Genomic DNA, 24,606 nt, shown 5'->3' with positions numbered 1-24,606 from the left:
TAGTCCTCTAAGAGCGGAACTTCAGATTTCATGCTTCATTCCTGGGTTTGCTCCATAGATTAGATTCTGTGTGGCTGCTGGAAAGGTCATTTCATCATCCGGCACGCATGAAATCAGCGCCCCTTCGTCTGAGCTGGCCCTCTGTAGTGTCTTCAGCCGTAGTCTCCTTCTGTTTAGCCCTGACCTTCATGCTAAATGTTGAGTTAGATTTGAGTGAAGTATGATCTGATAGATGAGAGTGGTTATTGTCCTGTAGTACAGATTTGTTTTTTTTTTTAAGATTTGTTTATTTATTTATTTAAAAATCAGAATTTTCAGATACAGAGAGGGAGAGACAGGCAGAGGTCTTCCATCCACTGGTTCACTCCCCAAATGGCCACGACGGCCAGGGCTGGGCCAGGCCAAAGCCAGGAACTTCCAGGTCTCCTACCTGGGTGCAGGGGCCCAAGCACTTGGGCCATTTGCTGCTTTCCCAGAGGTGTTAGCAGGGAGCTGGATTGGAAGTGGAGCAGCCAGAACTCTAACTGGTGTGTGATGCCAGCAGAAGGGTAACCTGCTCCACCACGGTGCTGGCCCCTGTAGCACCAAGTTAAGCACTAGGAAGCTTCTTCCTCTGATACTGCTGAAAGGTCTTGTTTTAAAACCCAACAAAGTGTTTCTCACAATAAGTCAAAGCTCTAGTTGTTCTGTAAAGACTAAATAATTATTGCTCAGAAGAAGTCATGTAGCTAGTTATGTGCAGGATAAACACCCTCTTCTCACAGCTGCTTTATACTAGGCAGTGTGTCTTGTCTTTTTTTTTTTTTTTTTAAGTTGTACTTATGTATTTGAGAGGCAGTCACAAAGAGAAGGAGAGACAGAGAGCTTCTGTCCGCTGGTTCACTTCCCAAAGGCTGCAGTGACCAGGGCTGGGCCAAGCCAAAGCCAGGAGCCGGGAGCTTTATCCTGGTCTGCCACGCAGGTGCAGGGCCCAAGCACTTGGACATCTTCTACTGCCTTCCCAGGCCACAGCAGAGAGCTGGACTGGAAGCTGAGACTTGAACCAGTGTCCATGTGGTGCTGCAGGCCTCAGCATTGTTTAACCCACTGTGCCACAGGACTGGTCCCTAGGCAGTATATCTTTTTTTTTTTTAAGATTTTTTTTTTTTTTAATTTATGTGACAGGTAGAGTTACAGACAGTGAGAGAGAGAGACAGAGAGGAAGGTCTTCCTCCCGTTGGTTCACTCCCCAGATGGCCGAAACAGCCGGAGCTATGCTGATCTGAAGCCAGGAGCCAGGTGCTTCCTCCTGGTCTCCCATGCAGGTGCAGGGCCCAAGCAGTTGGGCCATCTTCTACTAGGCAGTATATCTTTAACTTTGTCCTATTTTATGAGAGACTGTCTTCCATTTGAATCTAATTTGGTGTACAATGGTTTATAAAACTCTTCAGAAATTTAAAAATATTGATAAAAATTATTTAGGGGGACCAGCTGGCCAGCACTGTGGCATAGTGGGAAAAGCCCCCGCCTGCCATGCCATATCCCATATGGGCGCCGGTTCAGGACCTGGTTGCTGCACTTCTGGTCCAGCTCTCTGCTGTGGCCTGGGAAAGCAGCGGAAAATGACCCAAATGCTTGGGCCCCTGCACCCATGTGGGATACCAGGAAGAAACTCCTGGCTCCTGGCTTCAGATCGGCCCAGCTCCAGCTGCTGTGCCATTTGGGAAATGAACCAGCAGATGGAAGACCTCTCTCTCTCTCTCTCTCTCTCTCTCTCTCTTTGCCTCTGCCTCTCCCTAACTCTGCCTTTCAAATAAATAAATAAATCTTAAAAAGAAAGAAAGATGATCAGCACATAAGCAGACTTGGGAAAAATTTGGTAGTTTCTTATAAACATTCACTTGCTGTGTGACTCCACAGTTCCACTCTTGGATACATACCCAAAAGGTGTCCAGGTCCACACAGAGATCTTTACTGATAATGTCAGAGCCAAACAACCCAGACGCCTGCATGCATCCACATGATGAAATAATACTCGGCAATGAAGAGGGAGTAATACTGACACTTGCAGGAGCAACCTGGGCGAATCTCCATGGCAGTCTGCTCAGTGAAAGAAGCCAGACACAAAAAACTGTGTGGTATATGAAGGCCAGTGCACGGGGACAGTCGAGCGCTGCCAGAGGCTGTGGCTGAGCACAGACTGGAGGACAGCACGAGGCAGCAGGGAACCTCTGTGGTGATGGCCGTGTCCTGTCGTGGCCGTGGTGGCAGTTACACAAGTAGACACTGTCAGAGTGTACTGAATTCTTTAAAAGTGAATGTTGCCTCAGTAAGCCAGGGGGAGAGAAACCCTCTTCCTTTACACAGGAGAACGGATGGCTGTGAAGTGTGGTCAGCCATACAAGTGGGACCTGAGTAGCTGCCTCTTAAAAAACTGTACAGACAGCGGGGCAGGCCTGTGATACAGTGGTTAAGTCGCTGCTTGGAACTCTTGGTCTCCTGTCACAGTGCCTGGTTCCAGCCCTGGTCACTCCATCTCTGATCCAGCTTCCTGCTAATGCACACCCCGGGAGGCAGCAGATGGTGGATCAAGTACTTGGGTCCCTGCCGCCCCCATGGGAGACCCAGATTGAGTTCCAGGCTCCTGGCTTTGACCTGGTCCACCCCTGACTATTGCAGTCATTTGGGGAGTGAACCATCAGATGGAAGATCTATGTCTGTCAATCTCTGTCTCTCTGCCTTTCGAATAAATGAAAATAAGAAAGAAAACTGTCCAGAAAAATTGCTAAATTTTCTGAGCTCAAAAGATAGGTCTTCAGGAAGTCACATTACACAGTGCAGATAGAGAGAATAGTGTGTGAGGCATGAGCTGTTTCCAGATTCACATTTTACCTACTGCGTATCCAACAAAGCTGTTTCCTGGCACCACTGAGCTTACATGGGATGCCAGTGTTGCAGGCGGCGGTTTACCCAGCTGACTACAACTGCCCGTAGTTCCTGATTTTAGAGATAATGTCAGACATCTGTGGTCCCCCAGACTGGAAACAGGGTGTCACGTTTGATTCTTCTGATTGCCTCACTTCTTGCAGCACAGCCAGTACTTTGCTCTGTGTCCTACTTGAATTTCAATGGCTCCGTTATTCATGCCCTTCTTTATATTCCTGCTGACATGGGCTACTTTCAAGACCCTAAGGGACTACCACGGTCTCCTAATTGGCTCACCTGCCACAAATTTTTTGGCTCCCTCAGTCACTCGTTATAGAATTACCATCCTAGCACGGAGGCTGAATTATGCCACTTCCCTCCTTGTTCCTATCTGTGGATCACTCAGTAAGACCCAAACTTCTTAGTATGGCAGTCAAGACTGTACATGATTTTGACTTCAATCCAGCCTCTCTCCTTCCTTACTTTTTTTTTTTTTTAAGATTTATTTATTTGTTTGAAAGGCAGACTTAGATAGAGGGAGAGACAGAGATAGAAAGATATCTTCCATCTGCTGGTTCATTCCCCAAGCCAGGAGCCTGCAACTCCGTTTAGCTCTCCCACACGGGTGGCAGGGGCCCAAGCACTGGGACCATCTTCCGCTGCCTTCCCGGGTGCACTAGCAGGGAGCTGGATCGGAAGTGGAACGGCCAGCACTGGTTCAGAACGAGTGCTCAGATGGGGTGCAGACACCAGACATTGGCTCAGCCCCTGCTCAGAACGAGTGCTCAGATGGGTGCAGACACCAGACATTGGCTCAGCCCCTGCGCCACGCTGCCAGCCTTGCCTGTCTGCTTTCTGCTCGCTCTTACTGCCTGAGTCAGCAGATACTTTCCTGCTTCTGCTGGTGTGTTTTCCCGCTGCAGTGGCCAAAGGATTTCATGCTACTCTGCAAAGCCAGCTTCTACACCAGCTCGTGTGCTTTTCCTAAGCCCCCACTTTCTGCCTTCTCCAGTGCCTTTGCAGTGTGTGTGTCTCTGCCATAGTGTTTATCGTTCTTTTGTATTAAAGTGGGCTGTTTCCAAATTTGTATAGGTTCTCGAGAGAAACCGTCCCTGTATCCTTAGCGGTAGAGTGCAGAGAGCACTCCGTAAAAGGGCTGTGGAATCAAGCTCCAGAGCCGGCCTTCCCTTCTTTGGAACTTTCTTATTGTTGTACCACATTACAAAAGAATATATAGTTACATGAAGGACTTAAAATGTGGCCTTAGAAAAAGGTGCCACCACCTAAGAAATAAACCCTTGGGGCCAGCATGCACTGGGTTGAGCTGCCGCTTGTGATGGCAGCATCCCACGTCCCAGACGGGAGCACCAGCTGCAGACCGGCTGCTCTGCTTGCAGGCCAGCTTCCTGCCTGAGCAGACAATGGCCTAGGACTTGGGTCACTGCCACCATGTGGGAGACCTGCGTGGAATTTCTAGCTTCAGCTGGGCCCATCCCTGTCCATTGCAGCCATGTGGGAAGTGAATCAGAGGTGGAAGATCCCTCTTTCTCTGTAACTCTAATTCTCAGATATGAAATCTTTTTAAAATAAGTAAATAAAATAGAACCTCCTCAGTAGTATCTTTGAAACCCCTGTATGTAGCTCTGCAGGCACATGGCTCTCCTGTCACGTCCTGGATCACTATTCTAAGTTTTATATTAATTATTCCTTTAAAGTTTCACTGCGTACTTGGAAGTCTGAACAACAGTGTTTAATTTTGTCTATTTTTAAACTTCAATTAAAAGGAATCATACCCTGTGTATTCTTTTGACTTTTTTTCTTTAACATTGTTTCAGAGAGAAATCCATTTTAGGTGAACTTGTAGTTCATTAGTTTTCAGTGCTGTGTGGGATTTCATTTTAAAGTGAACTGTGTTCTGTTTTGGCATGTTAGTGTTAATGAACATTTGGATTGTTCACCTTGGGGCCTGTTGTGAACAGTACTGCTGTGTACATCTTGCAAATACCTCCTGGAGAACACCTGCAAAGCTTTCTGTAGAGCATGGAACTAGAAGTGGGATTCAGGGTTGGAGGCTTTGTGCAGTCTGAAATACTAAGTTGTCCAGAGTATCCACACCAGTGAACACTCTCAGAAGCCTGGGGCTGGCGGTGCCTTGCCCTGGTCCTCCAAATGCTTGGCATTCTCAGAGCTTTGCATCTCCTGATTGCTCACGTGTGGTTGCTCCTCTTCATATGTTCATTGTCATTTATGTTTCCTCTTCCACGAGTTGCCTATTTTTGCCTTTAGCCCAGTGGCGTCAGCACCATGTAATTATTAGAGCTAATTTCCTCACTGACCAGTGATGCAGCTTTGTCGTAAATTACGTATCCATACATCTGCAGAATAGGTGACTGTGCTAACCCTGTGCTTTGTCCATCCTGAGGCAATCCCATGCCAAATTCTTGATGTCTTTTAAAAAAACTAAAAAAGAGAGTTCTTCCATCTGCTGGTTCACTCCCCAAATGGCTGCAACAGCCAGGTATGGGCCAGGCCAAAGTCAGAAACCAAAAGCTTCTTCCAGGTCTCCCACATGGGTGGTGGGGACCCAAGCACTCGGGCCATCTTCTGCTGCTTTCCCAGGTGCATTTGCAGGGAGCTGGGTCAGAAGTGGAGCGGCTGGGACACAAACCAGTTGCCATTTGGGATGCTGGTGTTGCAGGTAGCAGCATGACCCACTGTGCCACCATGCCAGCCCCGATAATAACTCTTGATATCTGTAGCTCCTTCCACCCCCCCCCCCTTCCTATGCCAAGGATATATCAGGGACACTTGTTGGTGCTATTTATTGTTTTAGACAGGTTCTTGGGGAAGGTATTTAACCTAGCAGTTGAGACTCCCATTAAGACATTTCATTCCATATTTCAGTACCTGGGCCCAGTACCCAGCTCTGGCTCCTGACTGTGTCTTCCTGCTAATGGAAGCCCTGGGCAACAGCAGTGATGTCCTCCAGTGGTTGGGAGATCTGGATTGAGCTCCTGGCTTCAGCCCAGCCCCATTCTGGCCCTTTCAGACATTTAAGGAGTAGATCAGTGGATGAAAGTGGTCTCTCTCTGTGTACCTCTCAAATAAATGATTTTTAAAAATTAAAAACTTCCGGAGCCAGTGCTGTGATGTAGCGGGCAAAGCTGCTGTTTACAGTGCCAGCATCCCATGTGGGCACACTGGTTCAAGTCCCGGCTGCTCCACTTCTCATCCAGCTCCCTGCTAATGAACCTAGGAAAGCAGTGAAAGATGGGCCAAGTCCTTGGGCCCCTGCACCCAACTGGGAGACCCGGAAGAAGCTCCTGGCTACAGATTGGCCCAACTCCAGTAGTTGTGGCCACTTGGGGTGTGAATCAGCAGATGGGTGATATCTCTCTCTTTCTCTGTCTGTCTCTCTCTGTCTCTGCCTCTGCCTCTCTATTACTCTGTCTTTCAAATAAATAAATAAATAAATCTTTTAAAAAAAATTTTTCCTTTATCCTTAAAGAATAAATCTTTTTTAAAAATTTCCCTTTATCCTTAAAGAAGAGAAGGAAGAAGCTTCACAATTAAAAAAAAAAAAAAAAACTGTTCATGTGTGTTTGTGGGCAGCCAAAAAGCTGTGTTTGATTTTCCTAAGATGTGAAGGCCCAGTGTGATGACGCCACAGTCCTCAGCGGAATGCCGGTAGATAGGCACTCCTTACCGCTCAGCACTTGCCTTGCCACCAGCCTTTTCCCTGGCTCACGGTGAACCTGCTTCCCTGTCTGTTGATTTTCCTTTCAGCCGCCGCCTGTGAGTTTCTGGATATCGTGGAGCTGCTGCTCCAGTCTGGCGCTGACCCCACTCTCCGAGACCAGGACGGCTGCCTGCCGGAAGAGGTGACGGGCTGCAAAGCGGTTTCTTCGGTGCTGCAGCGGCACACGGCTGGCAAGGCCTAACCAAAAGACTGGGAAAGCATAGTCTGTAATGGGGTAGGGCTTCAGTGTTGAATGAAAGCTGCGAGAATACTGCTTCTTTACCACCCGTCTTTGGTGTGCGTTGGCTAATAAAATCAGTTCTGACGAACTGGGATTTTTGAAGTCTCAGCAATTCACTCTCCGTGCATACATTCCGGAGTGAGTTTTGGTGGTGAGCGTGTGTACTGTGCATAATATAATCCAATTCTGCTGAGCGTGCTCTGGAATTTATCACTGCTCCGGAGGGTGGAGAAAGGAGGAGACAGGTCGTATTTCACAGTATTAAACATGGCCGCTCTTTTAAAAATCCCGCAGAAGCAAAATGTGACCAAGAGCACTGTTACTGATGATTGGGCAAAGTTTCATGAAGTCTCGATGTGGCGGTGATCAAACGACCTTGTAATATTATGTGCGGCTGGTCTGAATAGGTAGCTACCATGTCTGTTCTTTTGGCAGACAGAATGGGGAAGATAAGAAAGAAGGGTGTTAAGAAAAAGAACACGGAAGAAAAGGCAGGATTTTGTCACATGAGGGGTGTAGAAATCTGAACAATAACCTGATTTACTGAAAATCTCAAAACCCTGGGCATTTCAAAATACTACTCAGTGGCCTCGCTCTAGGATTAAAACAGATTCTGGAGAATTCGTTGTTGGCTGGGTCAGGATTCCTCAAAACAAGGACAGAATCTCGGCAGGACCCTGACAGAGTTGGCTGTGGTGTCCCTGCCGTGCGTCGCCGTAATCTCTGGAAGAAGCTCAGGCCTGAGCTGTTAGGTCTCTCTGGGGCTGTCTGGTTTGTTGCTGAAGATATTGCTGCATACCAGAACAGCTTTTATTTTGTTTTGGAAACACAAACAAGCATGCCACAGTGTTGAAAGAACATGCTGCTGTTGAAACTGACTCTCTTGTTTTCCCCTTTAAGCATCAAGAACTTCATCGGGGGGATTCCATGACACTTCGTATGTAAAGCAGATAGAGGGGCTGGCGCTGTGGCATAACGGTAAAGCCACTGCCTGCAGTGCTGGCATCCCATATGGCTCTGGTTCGAGTCCCGGCTGCTCCACTTCCTTATCCAGCTCCCTGCTAATGTTCCTGGGAAAGCAACAGAAGATGGCCCAGGTGCTTGGGACCCTGCACCTACCTGGGAGACCTGGATGAAGCTCCTTGGCTCCTGGCTCCTGGCTTTAGCCTGACTAGCCCCAGGCCATGTGGCTATCTGGGGAATGAACCAGCACATGGAAGACCTCTCTCTATCCCTATTTCTCTCTCCAACTCTGCCCCTCAAGTAAATAAAATAAACCTTTTTTAAAAAGCAAGTAGATAGTTGTCGTTAAAGAGAATTAAAGTGAGAAGTGAGTCGAGATGCAAAGATAAGCATTCAAAAGATAATTTTTCTAGCAAGTGTTATTAGGACGACAGGAGTAAACTTTCCTAGTGGGGCCCTCACCAGTGGACAGGATTTGCATCAGCTTAAGCCGACCTGTCTTTCTGGAACAAGACCCTCCGGAACAGAAATAAGGCATATTTTAATGATGTTTATTTTGTGATTTTTCTAGCCTCACTTATTTTCTGTCTTGTAAACCAAAACCATTCACAAAGACGACTCATTTTTTGAATAATCTCTGAGTTATCTTTGGGAGTGATATGCGTGTTACTGCAATTCTAAGAGTTTGTTCTTCATTGTCTGTTCTTTCACACCGTCCTAACTGCACTGCAACCTACTGGTTAGCTCTCCTCCCCCATGTTCCACTCAGTTGCATGGGTTTTTAAGAAACATTCTACATTAATTATAGTAACAGTGACCAAGATATTGCATGCAGTTTTTAGTTGATATTATCTTATGTACTTTTAGGATATTAGCAAATCAAAAATTATTCATTTCAGATGTTTAAGGTAGTTGTGTAAGCAAGAAGCCATCAAGAAACTCCTTTTTATCTCCATTTTACAATTTGACTTTGATATTTCTCAAACAATTTTTTTAAAGATTTTATTTATTTATTTGAGAGGCAGAGTCAGAGACAGAGAAAAAGGTCTTCCATCCGCTGGTTCACTCCCCAGATGGCCGCAGTGGCCAGAGCTGGACCAGTCTGAAGCCAGGAGCCAGGAGCTTCTTCCACATTTCCCACATGGGTGCAGGGGCCCAAGTACTTGGGCCATCTTCCACTGCTTTCCCAGGACATTAGCAGAGAGCTGGATGGGAAGAGGAGCAACCAGAACACAAACAGTGCCCATACAGGATGTTGGAGCCACAGGTGGAGGGTTAGACCACTACACCACAGCACTGGCCCTTTTTATTATCTGTTTTGCCACATTTAAAACTTTGTTTTAAACAATATATTTTGGTTTTTAGTAACTTTAAAGGTTTAAATTTTACATTCAAAGCTATCACTAAAAATAGCCATCAGGTACATTCTAAAATAAGTTTTCAAAATCTCTATTCTTTGATCACAAGTACTTGAATTTTCAAAAATCTTACTATTGTATAATAATCTGTGATATCTACTTGTGTCTTAAGAGGAAGGTTTCATTCATGAATGTCAGAGAACGCTGGATCTTGGTCTCTTTTTTTTTAGATTTTTAAATTTTTTTTATTTTTAGATGTATTTATTTATTTGAGAGGCAGTTAACAGACAGAGAGAGGGAGAGAGAGATCTTCCATCTACTGGTTCACTCCCCAAATGGCTGCAACAGTCACAGCTATACTGATCAAGAGCCAGGAGCTTCTTCCAGGTTTCCCACACAGGTGCAGAGGCCCAAGCACTTGGACCATCTTCCACTGCTTTCCCAGGCCATAGCAGAGAGCTGGATCAGAAGTGGAGCAGCCAGGACTTGAGCCAGTGCCCATATAGGATGCTGGCATCATAGGAGGTGGCTTAACCCGTTATGCCACAACATCAGCCCCCAGGATGAGTTTTTGAAAACTGTGTCGCCTCCCAAACAGATGTGCTGGGACTCCAGTGGGCAGCTCAGCCTGGGTGTGAGTGCTCCAAAGAGGTGGCCACCACCATCCGTGGGGCCGTCATCCTGACCAAGCTCTCCCTTGTGCCCAAGTAGAGAGGCTACTGGGGGAACAAGATTGGCAAATGCCACACTGTGCCTTGCGAGGTTACCTGCCGCTGTGGCCCTGCGCTTGTGGCCTCATGCCCGCCACCTTAGACTCTGTCCCCAAGAAGCTGCTGCTGCCGGCTGCCGTTGGTGATGGCTGTACCTTAGTCTGAGGCCGCACTGCCACCACAGGGCAACTTTGCCAAGGCTGCTTTTGATGCCATGTCACAGACCCACAGCTGTCTGACACTGACCTCTGAGCAGGGCTCACCAAGTCTCCCTATCAGGAAGTCGCTGACTTCCTGTAAAGACCCTCACCAGAGTTCTGTGCAGAGGACCCAAGCTCCAGCTGCAGCTACAGCGTAAGGTTTTACACAAGAAAAATAAAGGGAATTAAGCCTGTTAAAACTAATGCTGGGGCCTGTCTGTGGCATAGCAGGTAAAGCTGCCACCTGCAGTGCCAGCGTCCCATATGGGCGCTGGTTCTAGTCCCGGCTGCTCCACTTCCAGAGTCAGCTCTCCGCTATGACCTGGGAAAGCAATGGAGGACAGCCCAAGGCCTGGGCCCCTGCATCCGCGTGGGAGACCTGGAAGAAGCTCCTGGCCCCTGGCTTCAGATTGGCACAGCTCTGGCTATTGCAGTCATCTGGGGAGTGAACCAGTGGATGGAAGACGTGTGTGTGTGTGTCTGTAACTCTGCCTTTCAAATAAATAAATCTTTAAAAAATAAAAGAGAAAAAAGAAAACATCACAGAAAATCCGTTTCTGAAGGCTCATTTCCAATTATGGTTCAATAAGAAGTAAATAATTGTTCAGTTCCTTTACTGTGTGCTCGAGTCGGAATTCTTCATTTCATCCTTGATTCAGGCTGTTTTCAGTGCTCATGAGCATTTTAAAAATTGAGCTGCCGCGGCCGGTGCTGTGGCGTGGTAGGTTAAGCCTCTGCCTCTGCCTCGCTGCTGTATTTCTTGTTGTGACAGCCAACTCCATTGAGGTATATCTGCACACAGAAACACACCTGGCTCCATTTCCCTGTGTCCTTGGGAACAAAAAGGAGATCTGTTGCTTTCTCTCTTCATTTCCATTCCTGAAGTTACAGAACACCACTGGCGCCTCGTTCTGTCTTTGATATTGACTCCTGCTTGTCATTTACTTTCCCCGCGGTCCCCTCATCCAGAAGTCACTATTGCTCTCACAGCAGTGATGTACTCTGGTGAAACGTGAGGAATAAGAGAATCAGAAACATCCACCACGCAGGCCAACAAGAGAAAAGGAGTGTGCGTCCCCAGACCCCTTGTGAAGTCCTCCTTCCAACACACCGTCCTTTACCCCTGGAGAGCACCAGGTCGCCTGGAGGGACCGTGAGCCCCATCCCCTCCTATCTCAGGGGACTCGGGATGTTGAGGAGTTCCCAGGTCCCCCTGAAGAGCCCCTCCACGGTTCTGTGGGCTTGTGGATCCACTCAGAGCCTTTTTCTGCTCCTCATCGCGCTGTTTGAAGAATGATCAGTCTCGGTAACCCAGTTGTCAGAGTTTTAACCCCGTTTTTCAGTTTCTCCCACATGATGTAGATGGGGTGTTGCATGCCTGTTTGGAGGAATGGGAAAGGCACTTTTTTAAAAAACCAGTAGCCAAGATTTCAGTGAACACATGGACTGTGGCTTCTCGGTCCCCACCGCAGAGGGAAATCATTAGGGGCACTGGCCAAGAAGCTGGGCCCTCAACCCTTTGACCTCCAGTCCTGCTGCTGGGCAGAAGTGAGCCACGCTGTTGGTTCCCTGTGGCTGCTGAGGCATGACTATGTGTGCCCCGCCCGTCTGACTTCTCAGAATGCTCTCCCAGGCATGACTTCATCTGTGAGCCCTCCACAGCAGCCGCATAGAGTAGATAGTGCTACAAGTAGCATGAACGCCACCCTCAGCACGAGGAGGAATCTCAGACACAAACCTCAGGTTAGTAAAATCGCCCGGCGCCCCAGAGTTCGAAACTCTTCCTCCATTCAACCGACAGGTGTTTCTTCAGAGCTTACCATGGCCTCATCCCGTTGGCATGGATCCATCAGTTAAATGTGACCTCTCAAGATGTCACATGAGATATTTTGAAAAGGCTCATAGAAAATCGTGACTTTTCAGCCTATTATAACTATGTCTGATGAAGATGGAAGAAGTCAGCCAACTGGCTACATGTTGTTCTCTCTCATGCTTGTCAGGTAGAAGGGTAACAGCCAAGGTGTGGTATGTGCAGTTCTATCTATTACATCTTTTTTTCACGTGTCAGCATTTCCCAGCTAAAAGGTGACTATAACCCAGCGAACCTTTCTATCAAATAGGGACTTCGTAGCTTCCTGCCAGGGTTAGCTGCGTGTGTGTGGATTGTCACTGCACGTACAGCACCGCAGCTCTGAGATCAGTGAGCCGGGCGTGTGAGTGTGGCGGAGCTGAGCGTGGGGTGCAGAGGGCTTCGTGTCCCAGAAAACGGCTGCGACTGATGAACGCGAGACTCCACACTTCGCATGCAAGTTGAAAATGAAAGCTTTTATCAAACTTCAGAGCCCTAAGAAATTACCTTCATAGATGCGTAACCCACTAGCTCCAACTCAGTAATGAAAATGTTGTTTAAATGTGATGATCTTGTTATGAATGATTTTCTGATCCCAGTTCTAAAGGTGATTTGGGTTAATGTTTTCACAGTAGTTATACTATAGTTGGTCAATTCTGAAATGCATAGGATATTTTTTTCTTTTATCACATTGGATTTTAATATATCGAATATTCGATGACTTTTTCAAGCAGTGGTGTACTGTAGTTGCATTGGCAGTGGGGTTTTTTTCTTAGTAATACATAAATAATACATAGTACAACCATTGTTAGCTTCAATGAATTATCAGCAGGGCTTTATTCAAACAAATCTTCATTGAACTTTGGAATAATAGTAAAAGTAGAAGTAATTGGCATTTTTCTCTTTTTTAAAGATTTGTTTATTTGAAAGGCAGAGAGAGAGAGGGAGAAACAGAGAGAGACCTCTTCCATCCACTGGTTCATTCCCCATGAGGCCACAACAGCCGGGGTGGATCAGGGCCCTGGCCAGAGCCAGGAGCTTCCTCTGCACCTCCCGTGTGGATGACAAGGACCCAAACACTTGGGCCATCTTTTGCTGCTTTTTCCAGGCCATGAGCAAGGAGCTGGATCAGAAGTGGAACAGCTGGACATGAAGTGCCGCCCTCAGGGTGCCGGCATTGCAGGCTGCAGCATTACCCACAATGCCACGCACCTCTGTGAACTTTGCACACACCCGTTGGGCTTTCTCCTTAGCCCTTAGTGCAGTGCCATGTAGGCTTGTGATTTGGGAAATGAGTGTGATCATCGTTGGAGCTTGACCTTGAACGCTTTCAGTCATTTCAGCAACCAGTCAGTTCCTTCATCAAAATCTGGGGTCAAAGCGTAGTGTGTGACTCAAAGGGGAAAAAACCCCCTTGGTCTACTTAGCAGCTAACGTTCATTATACGCCAAGTAGGATCAGTTTTTCAACTATGCATTACTTGAAAAGACTGACCAAGGGAAGCTGTTTCACCTGATCTTTATTCACTTATCCCTGAAGTACTCTTGTCACAGTCCTCCCAGAAAGGCATGATCCTTGCATGGATCAACATAGGTGTCGGGAGTTCGTGCTTTTTCCTTAATATTTTTACTTTTGTATGTGAGGTCTCAAAGTGTTCTTCCCTGTGTTCTGTCATGTAGCTTCTTCTTGACGCGGGTACAAAGTAAAGGCATTATTTGACGGTTTTCCCTCCTCTGGGGATGTGTGCACGGGGTCACTTCTGCAGGCCTCCCTCCTGCAATGCAGAGAAACCTTCCTGGCCTCGGAACCAGGGCGAGGTGTCCCAGTACACGTGCTGGTCTATGTTCAGGACAGACTCTTCCCTGCTGGGGTCCTTCCTCGTGTCTTAGGAAGAATGGGCATGAGTCAGCAAATGAGCCCAGAGATTAAAAACCAGGTGGGAAACATGGAGGAGCTGCCCCCACGAGAGGCATTTGCCTCTGAACGCTAGACACCTTGGGGGGGGGGGGGTCTTTTACAGCAGGAAAAATGACCACTTGAACCTAAAGCCATTGAGTGCAGTGGCAGAGCGGGCGGGACCCTGGCGGCACAGAGCGGTGAAGAGGTGGCTTCCCACGGGCTGCCCCGGGCAGCAGCCACAGATTAATCGTCCATGCTGCAGCCAGCATTTACTCCTTCTCCCATTTGTGCAGCCGTCATGGTCTCCATTTTAATGTTTGGAAGGTAAGTTCAGCTGATGGACACTCTGTTGTAATGAAAAGCTCTCTGAAAGTACATGCGCGCGCGCGCACACACACACACACACACACACGCGTGCGCACAGAGTAAGAAGTGGCCCCGCTGGTGCGCGTGGCTCTCATGGAGTACATTTGTGAGCCCAAAGCTTAGTCCTGGCCATGTTTATAGCACTTTAGCTCTGTTTGTGAGTTTGGACCCCTTCCAGAAAAAGAAGAGAAAGACATATATTATTGTTTATAATCTGCTTTATTCCGCCAAACCTTGACTGAGCGGACTCGTGGATTGCTGTTTAAATCCCCCAGTGCCTTTAACTACTGATACAGAAAGTGGTTAATGCGCATTCTAAACGAAGCTTGGCATCCACTCCAGGAAATCACTTTAATTGAGAAGCATTAAATGTTAAAATGATTTAGAAAAAAAACAACCGCTAGCACGCATATTGAGTGTAAAGTCCCAGCCCACCAGTAATAGAGTTTCTTGGTTATTGTGTTCCTCCAGCCCGAGTGAGCTTTAAGCTCTGCATTTGACAGGTGTCAGAAAAGTGACTGTGAATTCCCCAGGTCACTATCAGCTGGCCAGTGAGGGGGCAGCCTTCAAGGACTCCACTGGAGAGGGAGAGCTGTCGACTTTATGGATGTTTGTTTTTCTGGGATAATAAACGAGTCCCAGGTGACTAAAATACGAGTTTTAACCCCGAAGTCCTTGCCTGGGCTTCCCACTGCTGTGCAGAAGCCATCTGTTGAAACCTATTTACCATTTTAATGGCCTTTAAAAAAAAATGCTTATTTCCAACTCAAGTGTGTGCCAAGACCACTTTTTTGGATCTATATTTTATCTTTCAGAAAGCAATTCCCAGCCTTTCCCAAATCCCCTAGCCCCTCCCAGCCAACAGGAGCTTGTGGGCCAGGGCTGGCGAGCAAGAGAAAGATCAGTCTTGAATAAATAAATGAGGGCAGTGGCTGTGGCACCTGCCGGCGGGGCAGGCCCAGGGCAGCCTGTCCCCCACCCTAGGGCCGCTTCCACGGCACATCCACGTGGGGAGAAGGGAACGTGTGCTCCTGTCCGGTCCAGCCTGGGGCCTGTTCTGTTGAATTACAAAATAACGTAGCCATTGGTATATAACTCCCACGTCCCCTCTGTGTGTCTGAGGGCCAGCGAAAGGAAAGGGTGAAACTGTGAGGATGCCCTGAGATCACATTGGCGAAGATAAGAAGATGAGTGACGAGGTCGGCTCTCAGAGACCCACACCACATAGGAGGCCCACAGCTGCTTCCGCTGAACCATTGTGAGTAATGCACCGAGGACAGACGCTCGTCACTTAAAAGACCCCTGCTTATTTGTGTGATAGTTTGATGGTTTCTTTTCCTTACTCCTTTCAGAAGGACGATAGTAAACATTTCCCTCTTCCTAAGGACCTGGCCCATTTCATAAACCCGGATTTCCCCTCCCTCCCAACTCCGGGCATTCGTGCAGCAGCACTGGCCCGGCTGCTGCTCCCCTGTGGCTGCCCTGGGCCAAGTCCTGGCCGGGGCCGAGGCCTGCCAGTGCTCGCCGTGCAGCCGGGCTCGGGGCTCCGGGGGAGGCGCCAGGCACTCTGGATGGAAACACTGGAGCAGCTCCTGCAGAGGGCAGATGGAAGCTGGCCTTTGGCTGTTGGGGGGACCCTCAGAGCCCCGTCTCGAACAGCAGATGTAAGGAGACACGTGCCAACACAGCATCCTCACGATTTCATTCTAGCTTAGCAACAAACCACAGGTGCCCCCACGCCGCCTGGCCTTTCCTCTCTCTCCACAGTGATGTGCACCGAGTGGAACCCTGGGCCCGAAGAGAAAGCACAGGAAAGCGGTAGAGACGCTGCCTGCCGGGCCTCCCTGCAGTCTCCCAAGTGGGTCCCGGAGTCCTTCTGCCCGGGGATGGCCTGCCTTTACTCTCCTCTAAGCAGCTGAACAGACAGGAGGGAAGGGAGACTCAAGACAGGCAGGCTGGAGGATGAGGGGCCTAAGACATGCCCAATGAATTCAGCCACCCAGTGACGTGGTGCCGAGTGCATAGTGGCCCGAATCCTCAGGCACCCTTGGAGTACCCAGATTTAGAAGCAGCAGGGCCCTTGGGAGCCATGTCAGTGTCCCCACAATCACTAAGGTACTGAGCTGGCAAAGCACAGGAGTCCTGAGGCCCAGCGCCCCGTGTCCCCTGCCAACACCCCTCCTCTCGCTTGATGCCCTCATCATGTCCCCCCTCCCTTGCCACATAGCCCTGGCAGGTCACCAGGGGGGTGTAGCCAAGGACAGCAGGGCTTGGGGGCTCCCCTGAAAGACTGGGGCACAGAGTGGGTCTAGGACTTATGTTAAGTCGCGACAGCCTGGTGGCAGCGCTGGACAGAGAACACGGCCCAGAGCCTCCTGCTTTCCACCGAAGCGTGCACTTTTTCTCTTTTTCTCAAAGTTGTCTGTGCCCTGGAAAGGAGAAAACGGGGACTCACGCAAAATCAGACGGCAGAAAAGTTAGCATTGCCGCTGCTGCGGAGTCCCGGGAGCCTTTCTCAGGCACCCCAGCGTAACGAGCAGCTACCCTGCACAGCCTGGCAGCCTCCGTCAGCTCCACGCACCGGCACAGAAATGTGTCCCAGCCACATTGTCCGCAGTGGCCCCAGGCCACGTCGCTACCGGGCACCGGAAGCCTGGCTGGCTGTGTGCGGAACTACACTGTTAGTCCAGTTTCCACACATGCTACTGTATCGGGCCACACGGGTGGATCTGGATCTTGTCCCATCACTGGCGGGGAAGGCGCCTGCTGGTGTTTGCCCAGCCGAACCCCGGCCCTACGGAAACGCTGCATCACGGTCATCTTTAGTCGAAAGTCTCTGTTGCTCCAGCCTCCGCAGCCGCACACTGGGTCTGCTGCAGAGAGAACACCGGACAGAGATTTTCCTAGGAAACGCTCCCTGGTTGAACAGAGGCCCTGGGGACTCTGAGGTCCCTGGTTTTTCCTGGCTACTCTACTTCTGTCCCAGCACCCTGCTAGTGCACACCGTGGCAGGCAGCAGGTGATGTCCCTCTCCCCCTCGCCCAAACAGGCACGTTTGCAGGTGGTCTCTAGGGAGAACATTTTTCAGTGTGAACAGCTTTAAGATGCAACAGCATAGGGGCCAGCCCTGTGGTATAACGGATTAAGTCACCACCTGCAGCACCAGCAGCCCTTATGGACGCTGGTTTGAGTCCCAGCAGCTCCACTTCCAATCCACACCCTCTAATGCACCTGGGAAAGCAGCAGAAGATGGCTCAAGTGCTTGGGCCCCTGCACCTGTGTGGGAGACCTGGCTGTGGCTCCTGGCTTCAGCCTGGCCCAGCCCCAGCCGTTGCAGCCGTTTGGGGAGTGAACCAGCAGATGGAAGATCTCTCCCTCTCCCCCCTCTCTCTGTAACGCTGCCTTTCAAATAAATCTTTAAAAACAAGATGCAACAGGATAAATAGCTGACAGTTACGTGGTCTGAGTTTGTTCCGCCCGCTGCCTAGTCTCGGAGCAGGGAATCCTGTCCAAGAAGTCGCTCAAAAGCCCAGAGCCCCTCCTCCCGGCGCCCTTCCATTTCCTGGCCGGAAGTACTTGTCCTCCTGCCTGCAGAGCCGTCTTTTGATTCCCTTGTGGGGATAAAAGGACCCCATGTCAGCTCAGCTTTCTGTTCCGTTGACGTCAGACAGACAGACTTCCAGAGAACCAAATGAGAAGCCGGAGCCGCCAGATTCTAAAGAACGTCGTGTTTATTTTACAGGCTTACCGAACACATCTCATGCCAACACACAGGAGGCACAGACAGACAACGCACCAGCTTGTTTTCCAAAGTCACATGGCAATAAATAAAGACGGGTGGGGCCTTTTGTTTTCCTCTTTCTTTTTCCCAGGAAACGAGACTCCATTTCTCTTCAACTGTACAAAATTTACAGTGCGAGGGATGAGGGCAGCAGTCCAGGGCTCGGGGGCCCCCGGGGCCTTGAGGTCTGACCGTGAGCTCAGAACGGCTGCCGGGCCCCTGAGCCCTGAGCCGGCTTGCTTGGCTGAGCAGAGTCCTCAAATGAGCAAGTACACGGGGGTCCTCGTCTCCAGGTGGGCAGCGGGGGCGCGTGGGGGGGTGTCCTTGCTCTGGCCACCTGTGCTCTGCCTCCTGCGGCAAAGGAGCGCTTGGCACACCTCCCGGGCCCGCCGCTGCCTCCTCACCAGAGCTAGCAGCATGAAACTGTGCTTTTCGTGTGGTCCTACCAAGCGGGGTGTGGATGGGATGACTGCTGAGCTCTCTCTTTTTGGCTGTGGTCACTGTGCCAGAGCAGTTGCAGCAAGGGCCAGCTGACCAGTCCGAGAGAGAGAGAGCCAGGGATGTGCTTTTTATTTCGCTTCCAGCATGCCCAGAGCCGTTCAGCAGCAGGCAATAAAACAAAACTCATTTCCGCTTAATTGAATTTGTCTTCATCTCACAGTTTCCAGTTTTTAAAGTGCAATGGTTACAAACGAGCCTCCCCAGGCCTTCCAGACCCTGCAGGCCGAGGAGGTGTGGTCCTCATCTCCGAGGTTAGAACCAGACTGTCGGGGGCGGCGTGTGGCAGGTGGGTGCTGGACAGCACACTGGCAGCCAGCACCCGGCTTTTGCCCATCAGGAGCCTTGAGCCCCCTCTGGCCAGGAGACAGGTGGCTCAAAATAACCAACGCACGCTTCCAGGGGGAATGTGTCTGCTGGTCTACAGATGTCTTAGACTTCCGTGCAAGGTGAGCTTCATAGAGCAGCCCTCACACTCAAGTATTTTATTAGATTTTAGGTTTTACACTGGTTTCTCCTGGCTCCCCTACTTCTGTCCCAGCACCCTGCTGATGCACACCGTGGCAGGCAGCAGGTGATGGCTCAAGTACTTGGGTCACTGCCACCCACGCAGGAGACCCAGAACGAGTCCCAGGCTCCTGGCTTTGGCCTGGCCCAGCCCTGGCTGCGGTAGGCATTTGGGGGAATGAACCAGCCAATGGAAGATCTCTGCCTCTCTACCTTTCAAATAAAATGAAAATTTAAAAAAAAAAAAGGCTCAGCAATTGTTTAAGAAAAAAAAAAGAACTTTAAGGATACAGCCAAATGCTCTTTTAAAGTCTGATTTCTGCTCTCTTTCCCTCATGTTCCACTATGAATTTGCAGGAATGATGTTATCGGCATGGTGGTTGCTGTCCGTTTTATATTCATCACTGTGGCACCAGTGCTGCAGACAGAAACCCCACCTGCAGGGAAGCCCACGTAAAGCCGAGACCCCCGTGGCTGTGCTCCTACACGGGCACCAGTGTTTGCTGCACTCCAGGGAGGCGGCTCGGGGCACAGGAAGCCCTCCCGGTTTGCTGGCTTGCGCGCTCTCAAGGGTTTTGCCAGCCAGCCACACTGCTCACTCCGCTCTGCAAGAGAATTACTTTGTTGGTGTGAACAAGCAAAGCCTCCCAGGCTCCCAGCATTGAATTGGGAGTCTGATGAAGTGTTAAAAAAAAAAAAATCGGCTTCAACTGCTGTTACACGGTGCCACCCTGGCAGGGATGCCCCCCTGGAAAAGCCTGCTCGCTCGCCCTATCCACCACTCACCAAAAACAGGAGGCACTGAGGGGCACAGCCACGCTGAGGCTGGTCCGGCCAGGGCAGCTGTGCAGCTGGGTCATCGCCCAGTGCAGCTGTTCTGCACGTTGTGAGCAGCCTTGTAAGACAGTGTGTTTAAGAAGCTGTCCTCAGAAGACACGGCTGCATTTCTCTTCCTGCGCATGGTTTGTCACCTTGCACTCGCGCCTCCATCCCTCTCCCCAGCCCAGGGTTCACCGAGGGCATTCCCCAATCGCACAGAAATTGGACGGGCTTAACACACTGGTAGCGTGAACGCGGGACCTCAAGAAAAGGATCTACCTTTGCAGACTCCGCGAAAAGACCACAGCAGCTGTAGCACACCAAAAGTTAGGGCTACACTGCAAAACGGATCAGAGCAAAGGCGGCCTGAAGACAGATGAGGCATTCCAGAGGGGCTCAAGTCCAGCCGCAGCAGACAACGGGGACCTGCCATTACTCCTTTCCCCTGCCTGCCACGTGCCGACGGCTCTGCTGGCCGCCTGCCCCCAGAATGAAGGGGTTCTCGGGGTCTCCGGCCCCATCACATCATGTGAAAGAGGGGCAGCGCCTCCTCACCCTCCCTGCTGTGCCCGTCTTGTTGAAGAGAACAAGAGGCTGGAAGCAGCCAACCACTGTTTCCCAAGGGGGCAGGGCTGACGCCAGCTGGTTACAGTCCAGTTTGCCCGTGGGGAGCTTGCTGGTGGCCAGATGCGGGTGCAGAGGGGGGAGCTGCAGCACCATCCGAGCTGGTGCCTCCCGGGGCAACCACGCGCTGCAGGCTTTGTAACATGCGCTGCAAACCTCAAAGCAGGGAGTCCCTGCATGCCACTGGCTTCCTCGGCTCACGTCCAGCCAGCCACCCAGAGGCAGCCCACGGACCACCTGGAACCCCTTGGACAATCCTAAGGCTGCTCCCTCAGTGACGACTCCCAACCGAGGTGGCCAGAACAGCCAGCACCCCTTGTTCCTGGAAGCAACCAAGACTGTCCTCCAATGGAGCCGGTGAAAACGGCAAAGCAGAGGGGGAACCTGACCTGCAAACTCACCCAAAGCAACTCCCTCCCGGCAGACTCTCAATCTCACTACGAAAGCACGGGGCCTCGGGGCCTGGCCTCGCCCGTAGGGCTAGGAGCCTGCACGCGTGGAATCCCAGGCGCCTACACCTGTTCTCACTGATTGTCGTTCTGTCCTCTCCACGGCTTAGCTTTGATCGTTTTGCACCCCACGGCCTGGCTTGGGGAGTAAATGTCTGAGCAAACTGAAAAGGCACAGTGTGCACCCAGGGGGCTCCTCGGGCAGCCCGCGTGGTGCCCCGGGCGCTCGGCTCCAGCCTGAGTCACCTGCAGTGAGAACCAGGCTTGCCATCAGGGATCCGGGGACAGAAGGGATTTCTTGAGAAGCCCATACAGGCAAATATCCTCTGGACTGTACTTCCAGCTTAAAAAAAAAAAAAAAAAAAAAAAAGCGTGTTTTCACAGAAAAAAATAAATAAATAGAAGAGCAGAGGGGCATGTTTCTAGTTTCAAACTGTAGCCATCCAAACGGTGAGCGTGTTTATTCTGGAAGCGAGGGCTGCTCCAGAAATCGCTTTGACTCTACACCAGGGCCTGTGCCCCAGGAATCTCGATTTCTGGTGAAAGCACTGGGTTGGGAGGCGTTGGCGTGAGACGCACCTGTTGGAGCAGAGTCCCCGGGGGGCCAGGGTGGCCTTGTCAGTGTCACCTTGTGCCACCAAAGCACTGAGCAGCCAAAGCCTACAAGCCGGACGGGAGGTGCATGGGCGGGGCGGGGTGGGGTGGGGGAGGCGAGCCGCCAAGCCAGCAGCCCTAGCGCGAGGGGTTTCCCAGCTCCAGGCCAGGTTTGGAGACGCCACAGCCTGCCCACCGCCTCCCCCACGGAAACCAGGCCCTAGCTAGGTCTGCCAGCCTGCTGGGGCTCGGCGGAGCGCATCCATTGAAAATAATGGAAATCCCCACCGGCACATTTTTGATCCCGAAAAAGCAAAGTCTCTTTGATCCTTGAAGACGCTCTCTCTCAAGCCCAAAGGCCAGGCAGGGCGGGGAGAAGTTTAGAAAGGAGGGTGATCCATCTCATCGAGCCACGAGGCCGGGCTGGTGGGAAAGTCGGGGTAGCCTACACTGCTCCCCGTGGAGATGTCGGAGGTGGGCCCCCCGGCCATAGCTCTCAGCGTGTGGTTCACTCCCTGCCCTGCGGGCGCCACCACACCCAGATTACTGTCCACCGTGTAATCCAGCCCATGGAGCAAAGGGGCGTGGGTGGGCAGGGAGGAGATGGAGGACGGAGACTGGGGGACCCCATAGGGGCTCCCATCTCCCAGGTCCTGGTAGGGCTGCCGGGTCCCGTCCATGGAGAAGCTCCCATTCATTAACTGTCCGCCTGTAACGTCCCCCACGTTGCCATAAATCCTATTGGTGTGGCCAAGTTCTGAGAGAATTTGATCCTCTGTGGACAAAAGAACGCAGGTTTATTGTCAACTGCCAGGACTCGGCGGTCCCTGCCCTTCACGACCTAGGAACGCACAGGCCCAGGACAGACGCCCAAGCGCAGGTCAGACACCAGCACGCGGGCCGGGCATCCGGAGACCAACCCAGGCCGAGGGGACCCACGGGAGGAACCCCAGCAAGAACTAAGATCCTGGGGCCCAGGAGGCTGGAGACACGCCGGGCCCGGGTGACGTGTGCACTCTCAGGAGCGACACACACCACAGGTGGAAGCCAGGGGCGGCCAGGAGCTACTCTGAAAACTTCCCAGCTGAGACAAGGACTTGTCTGCCTTGGTGGGGCACAGCAGGTGGCTGTGGTCGGGGCAGCCCACTCGTAGCCGTGTGTGCAGAGTCCTGGTCCACCCGGAAGAGTGCCTCCAAGCAAACACGGCTTCTCGTTCCTTAAAGACTCTATTAAGGGGCTCAAATATGGAATGTCTGCCACCTGGAGGAACTCCTCTCCCCACCAGAGGAGAGCAGGTGGAGTCCAGGAAACAAGGGGTTCTATATGGCCCGGCTCCCAGAATCACTGGACACGGCTGAATGTTCTCGTCCGTTCCCCCGGGGGAGGCAGGCGCCCGGAGGAGGCCAGGGGCTTTCGGAGCAAGGGCATCAGGTCCGCGGGCCCTGTGTCCTGAGAGCAAGCTGACCCCCAGGACAGCCCCCTCCTCTCTGTCCTGACGGCCCCTCCCGCTTCCACCCAGGCCTGTGCGTCGGTCCCTACGTCAGACCTCCTCAACCTCAACCAACACCCACCCCGGTCTTTCCGAGGCCACCCCTGATTCCACTCCTGAAGCTGGATGGGGGCGGGGCTCACGCCCTCTAAAGGGGAAGGCCCATAGGACCCACAGTCGGCTGCACCCGCTGGTGGCCCGCAGCACCCGGAGATGGGCAGAGAGCTACTCTTCCCCACTCAACACACAGGGCAGCTGAGGCTTGAGGGAAGCCAATCAAGCCGACAGAGCCACCTGGAAAGCAGGTTTCTGACCGCCCCACCCCCAGGGCGGTCCCCCACCCCCACCCCCGTAGAGGGCCCAGCAAGTGGGAATTCTCAGGAATTACATGCAGTCATTGCAATCTCGCGGATGCACGGATCGGAACGTGGCGCATGCGGCAAAGCAGGTGTGCGGCGCGCTGCGTGGACCGAGTGGGGCGGGAAGGGGTGTCCCAGGTGAAGCCAGTGCCCCCATCTGGCATGCACCGGCACTGCTGATTCCCCAGGGGAAGGGGCCTGTGGCGAGGCTGGGGACCGAGACTGGGATGCAGCCCTTGGTCTACAGCCGTGTGGGCCGGTGAGGGGGCCCCAGTAGACAGGAAAGGGGGGGGGGCAGGGAGCCCGACTTTCACAGCTCAGGGGCAGGGCTCTTCCTAGGGGCTGCCCACCACCCCCACCCCGGCCTCGGCCGCCAGTCCTGGGGCAAGGGCTGTGCCCAGGCAGGCGCGGCCAGGACCTGGGGGTTGCCGCACCCCGGGGGCCTCGGCCTGGAGCCTCCGGCCCTGCTCACCTCGGAAGCTCAGCTCACTGTCACTGACCCCACAGTCCTCCGCAGAGCTCTCCTTCTCCTGCTTGCCGCCTGCCCGGCTCCTCTTGACGCTCTTGTAGAACTGCCCCCAGCGGTGCCGGCCCGCGTCTTTCTTCAGCCGCTTCTCCTTGGCCCGTCGGTTCTGGAACCAGACCTGCGGTGCGCGCGTGCGCGCGAGCGAGAGCAGCCAGGTGGGTGCCCGCCCGGCGCGCCCACGGCCGCCCCGCGCGCCCCCGTCCAAGTCCCCGGGGCCGCTCACCTGCACGACCCGCATGTCCAGGCCGGTCTCCGAGGAGAGCTGCTCGCGCACGTGCCGCGCGGGCTTCGGGGAGTTCTTGTAGGCGTTCTTCAGCGTCTCCAGCTGCTTGGCCGTGATGGTGGTGCGCGGCCGCTTGGCCCCGGCCTCCGAGTCGTCTGCGGGGAGAGGCACCTCTCACCGGGCCGCCCGCCCTCCTGCCTGGGCCCTGGGGCAGCGGGCAGGTCGCCATCCGCAGGCCCCCTCCGGCCGCCCCCGCCCAGCAGGACCCACGTCCCTGTCTGGACAAGCACCCTTGCCCACAAGGCCTCGCCCCCTCCGAGCCCCTGCCCCACCGTCCCGGGCGCACAGCTGGGTGAGCTGCACGCTCAGCAGGCCCCTTAGGCAGAGACTGCGGATCAAACCCTGGTCCAGAGCCTACTGGCGAATTCTGAAGTCAACCGAGTGGATGGAAACCAGAGAGGAAGCAGGAGGAACAGAACGGGACGGGTACTGCCCCACGACACCCGTC

At 52.2% G+C, this 24,606-nt stretch overlaps 2 protein-coding genes across 3 annotated transcripts in view; one reads left to right on the top strand and one right to left on the bottom strand.

The window, feature by feature from the left end:
- Nucleotides 1-14,412, top strand: part of ACBD6 (acyl-CoA binding domain containing 6) — a 205,269-nt gene extending 190,857 nt beyond the window's left edge. The window contains exon 8 of one of the 2 annotated variants that reach the window (XM_051857044.2): nucleotides 11,917-14,412. In XM_051857044.2, the coding sequence (XP_051713004.2) occupies nucleotides 11,917-11,972 (56 nt within the window). In that variant the 3' untranslated portion in view covers nucleotides 11,973-14,412. Of the gene's footprint in view, nucleotides 1-6,690; nucleotides 6,979-11,916 lie in introns of those variants that run through there. The other variant, XM_002715013.5, reaches the window with a different exon arrangement.
- A 6,922-nt stretch (nucleotides 14,413-21,334) lies between these two features.
- LHX4 (LIM homeobox 4) overlaps nucleotides 21,335-24,606 on the bottom strand; it is a 38,869-nt gene continuing 35,597 nt past the window's right edge. Inside the window, exons 4-6 of the mRNA XM_002715012.5 lie at nucleotides 24,099-24,253; nucleotides 23,822-23,993; nucleotides 21,335-22,276 (exon numbers count right to left, since the gene is read on the bottom strand). Of these exons, the coding sequence (XP_002715058.1) occupies nucleotides 21,882-22,276; nucleotides 23,822-23,993; nucleotides 24,099-24,253 (722 nt within the window). The 3' untranslated portion in view covers nucleotides 21,335-21,881. The remainder of the gene's footprint in view (nucleotides 22,277-23,821; nucleotides 23,994-24,098; nucleotides 24,254-24,606) is intronic.

The sequence above is a fragment of the Oryctolagus cuniculus genome, chromosome 7 (assembly GCF_964237555.1).
Source record: "Oryctolagus cuniculus chromosome 7, mOryCun1.1, whole genome shotgun sequence".
NCBI lineage: Eukaryota > Metazoa > Chordata > Mammalia > Lagomorpha > Leporidae > Oryctolagus > Oryctolagus cuniculus.
Note: the sequence above shows the minus strand (reverse complement) of the source record. Positions and strands in the feature narration are given on the sequence as shown.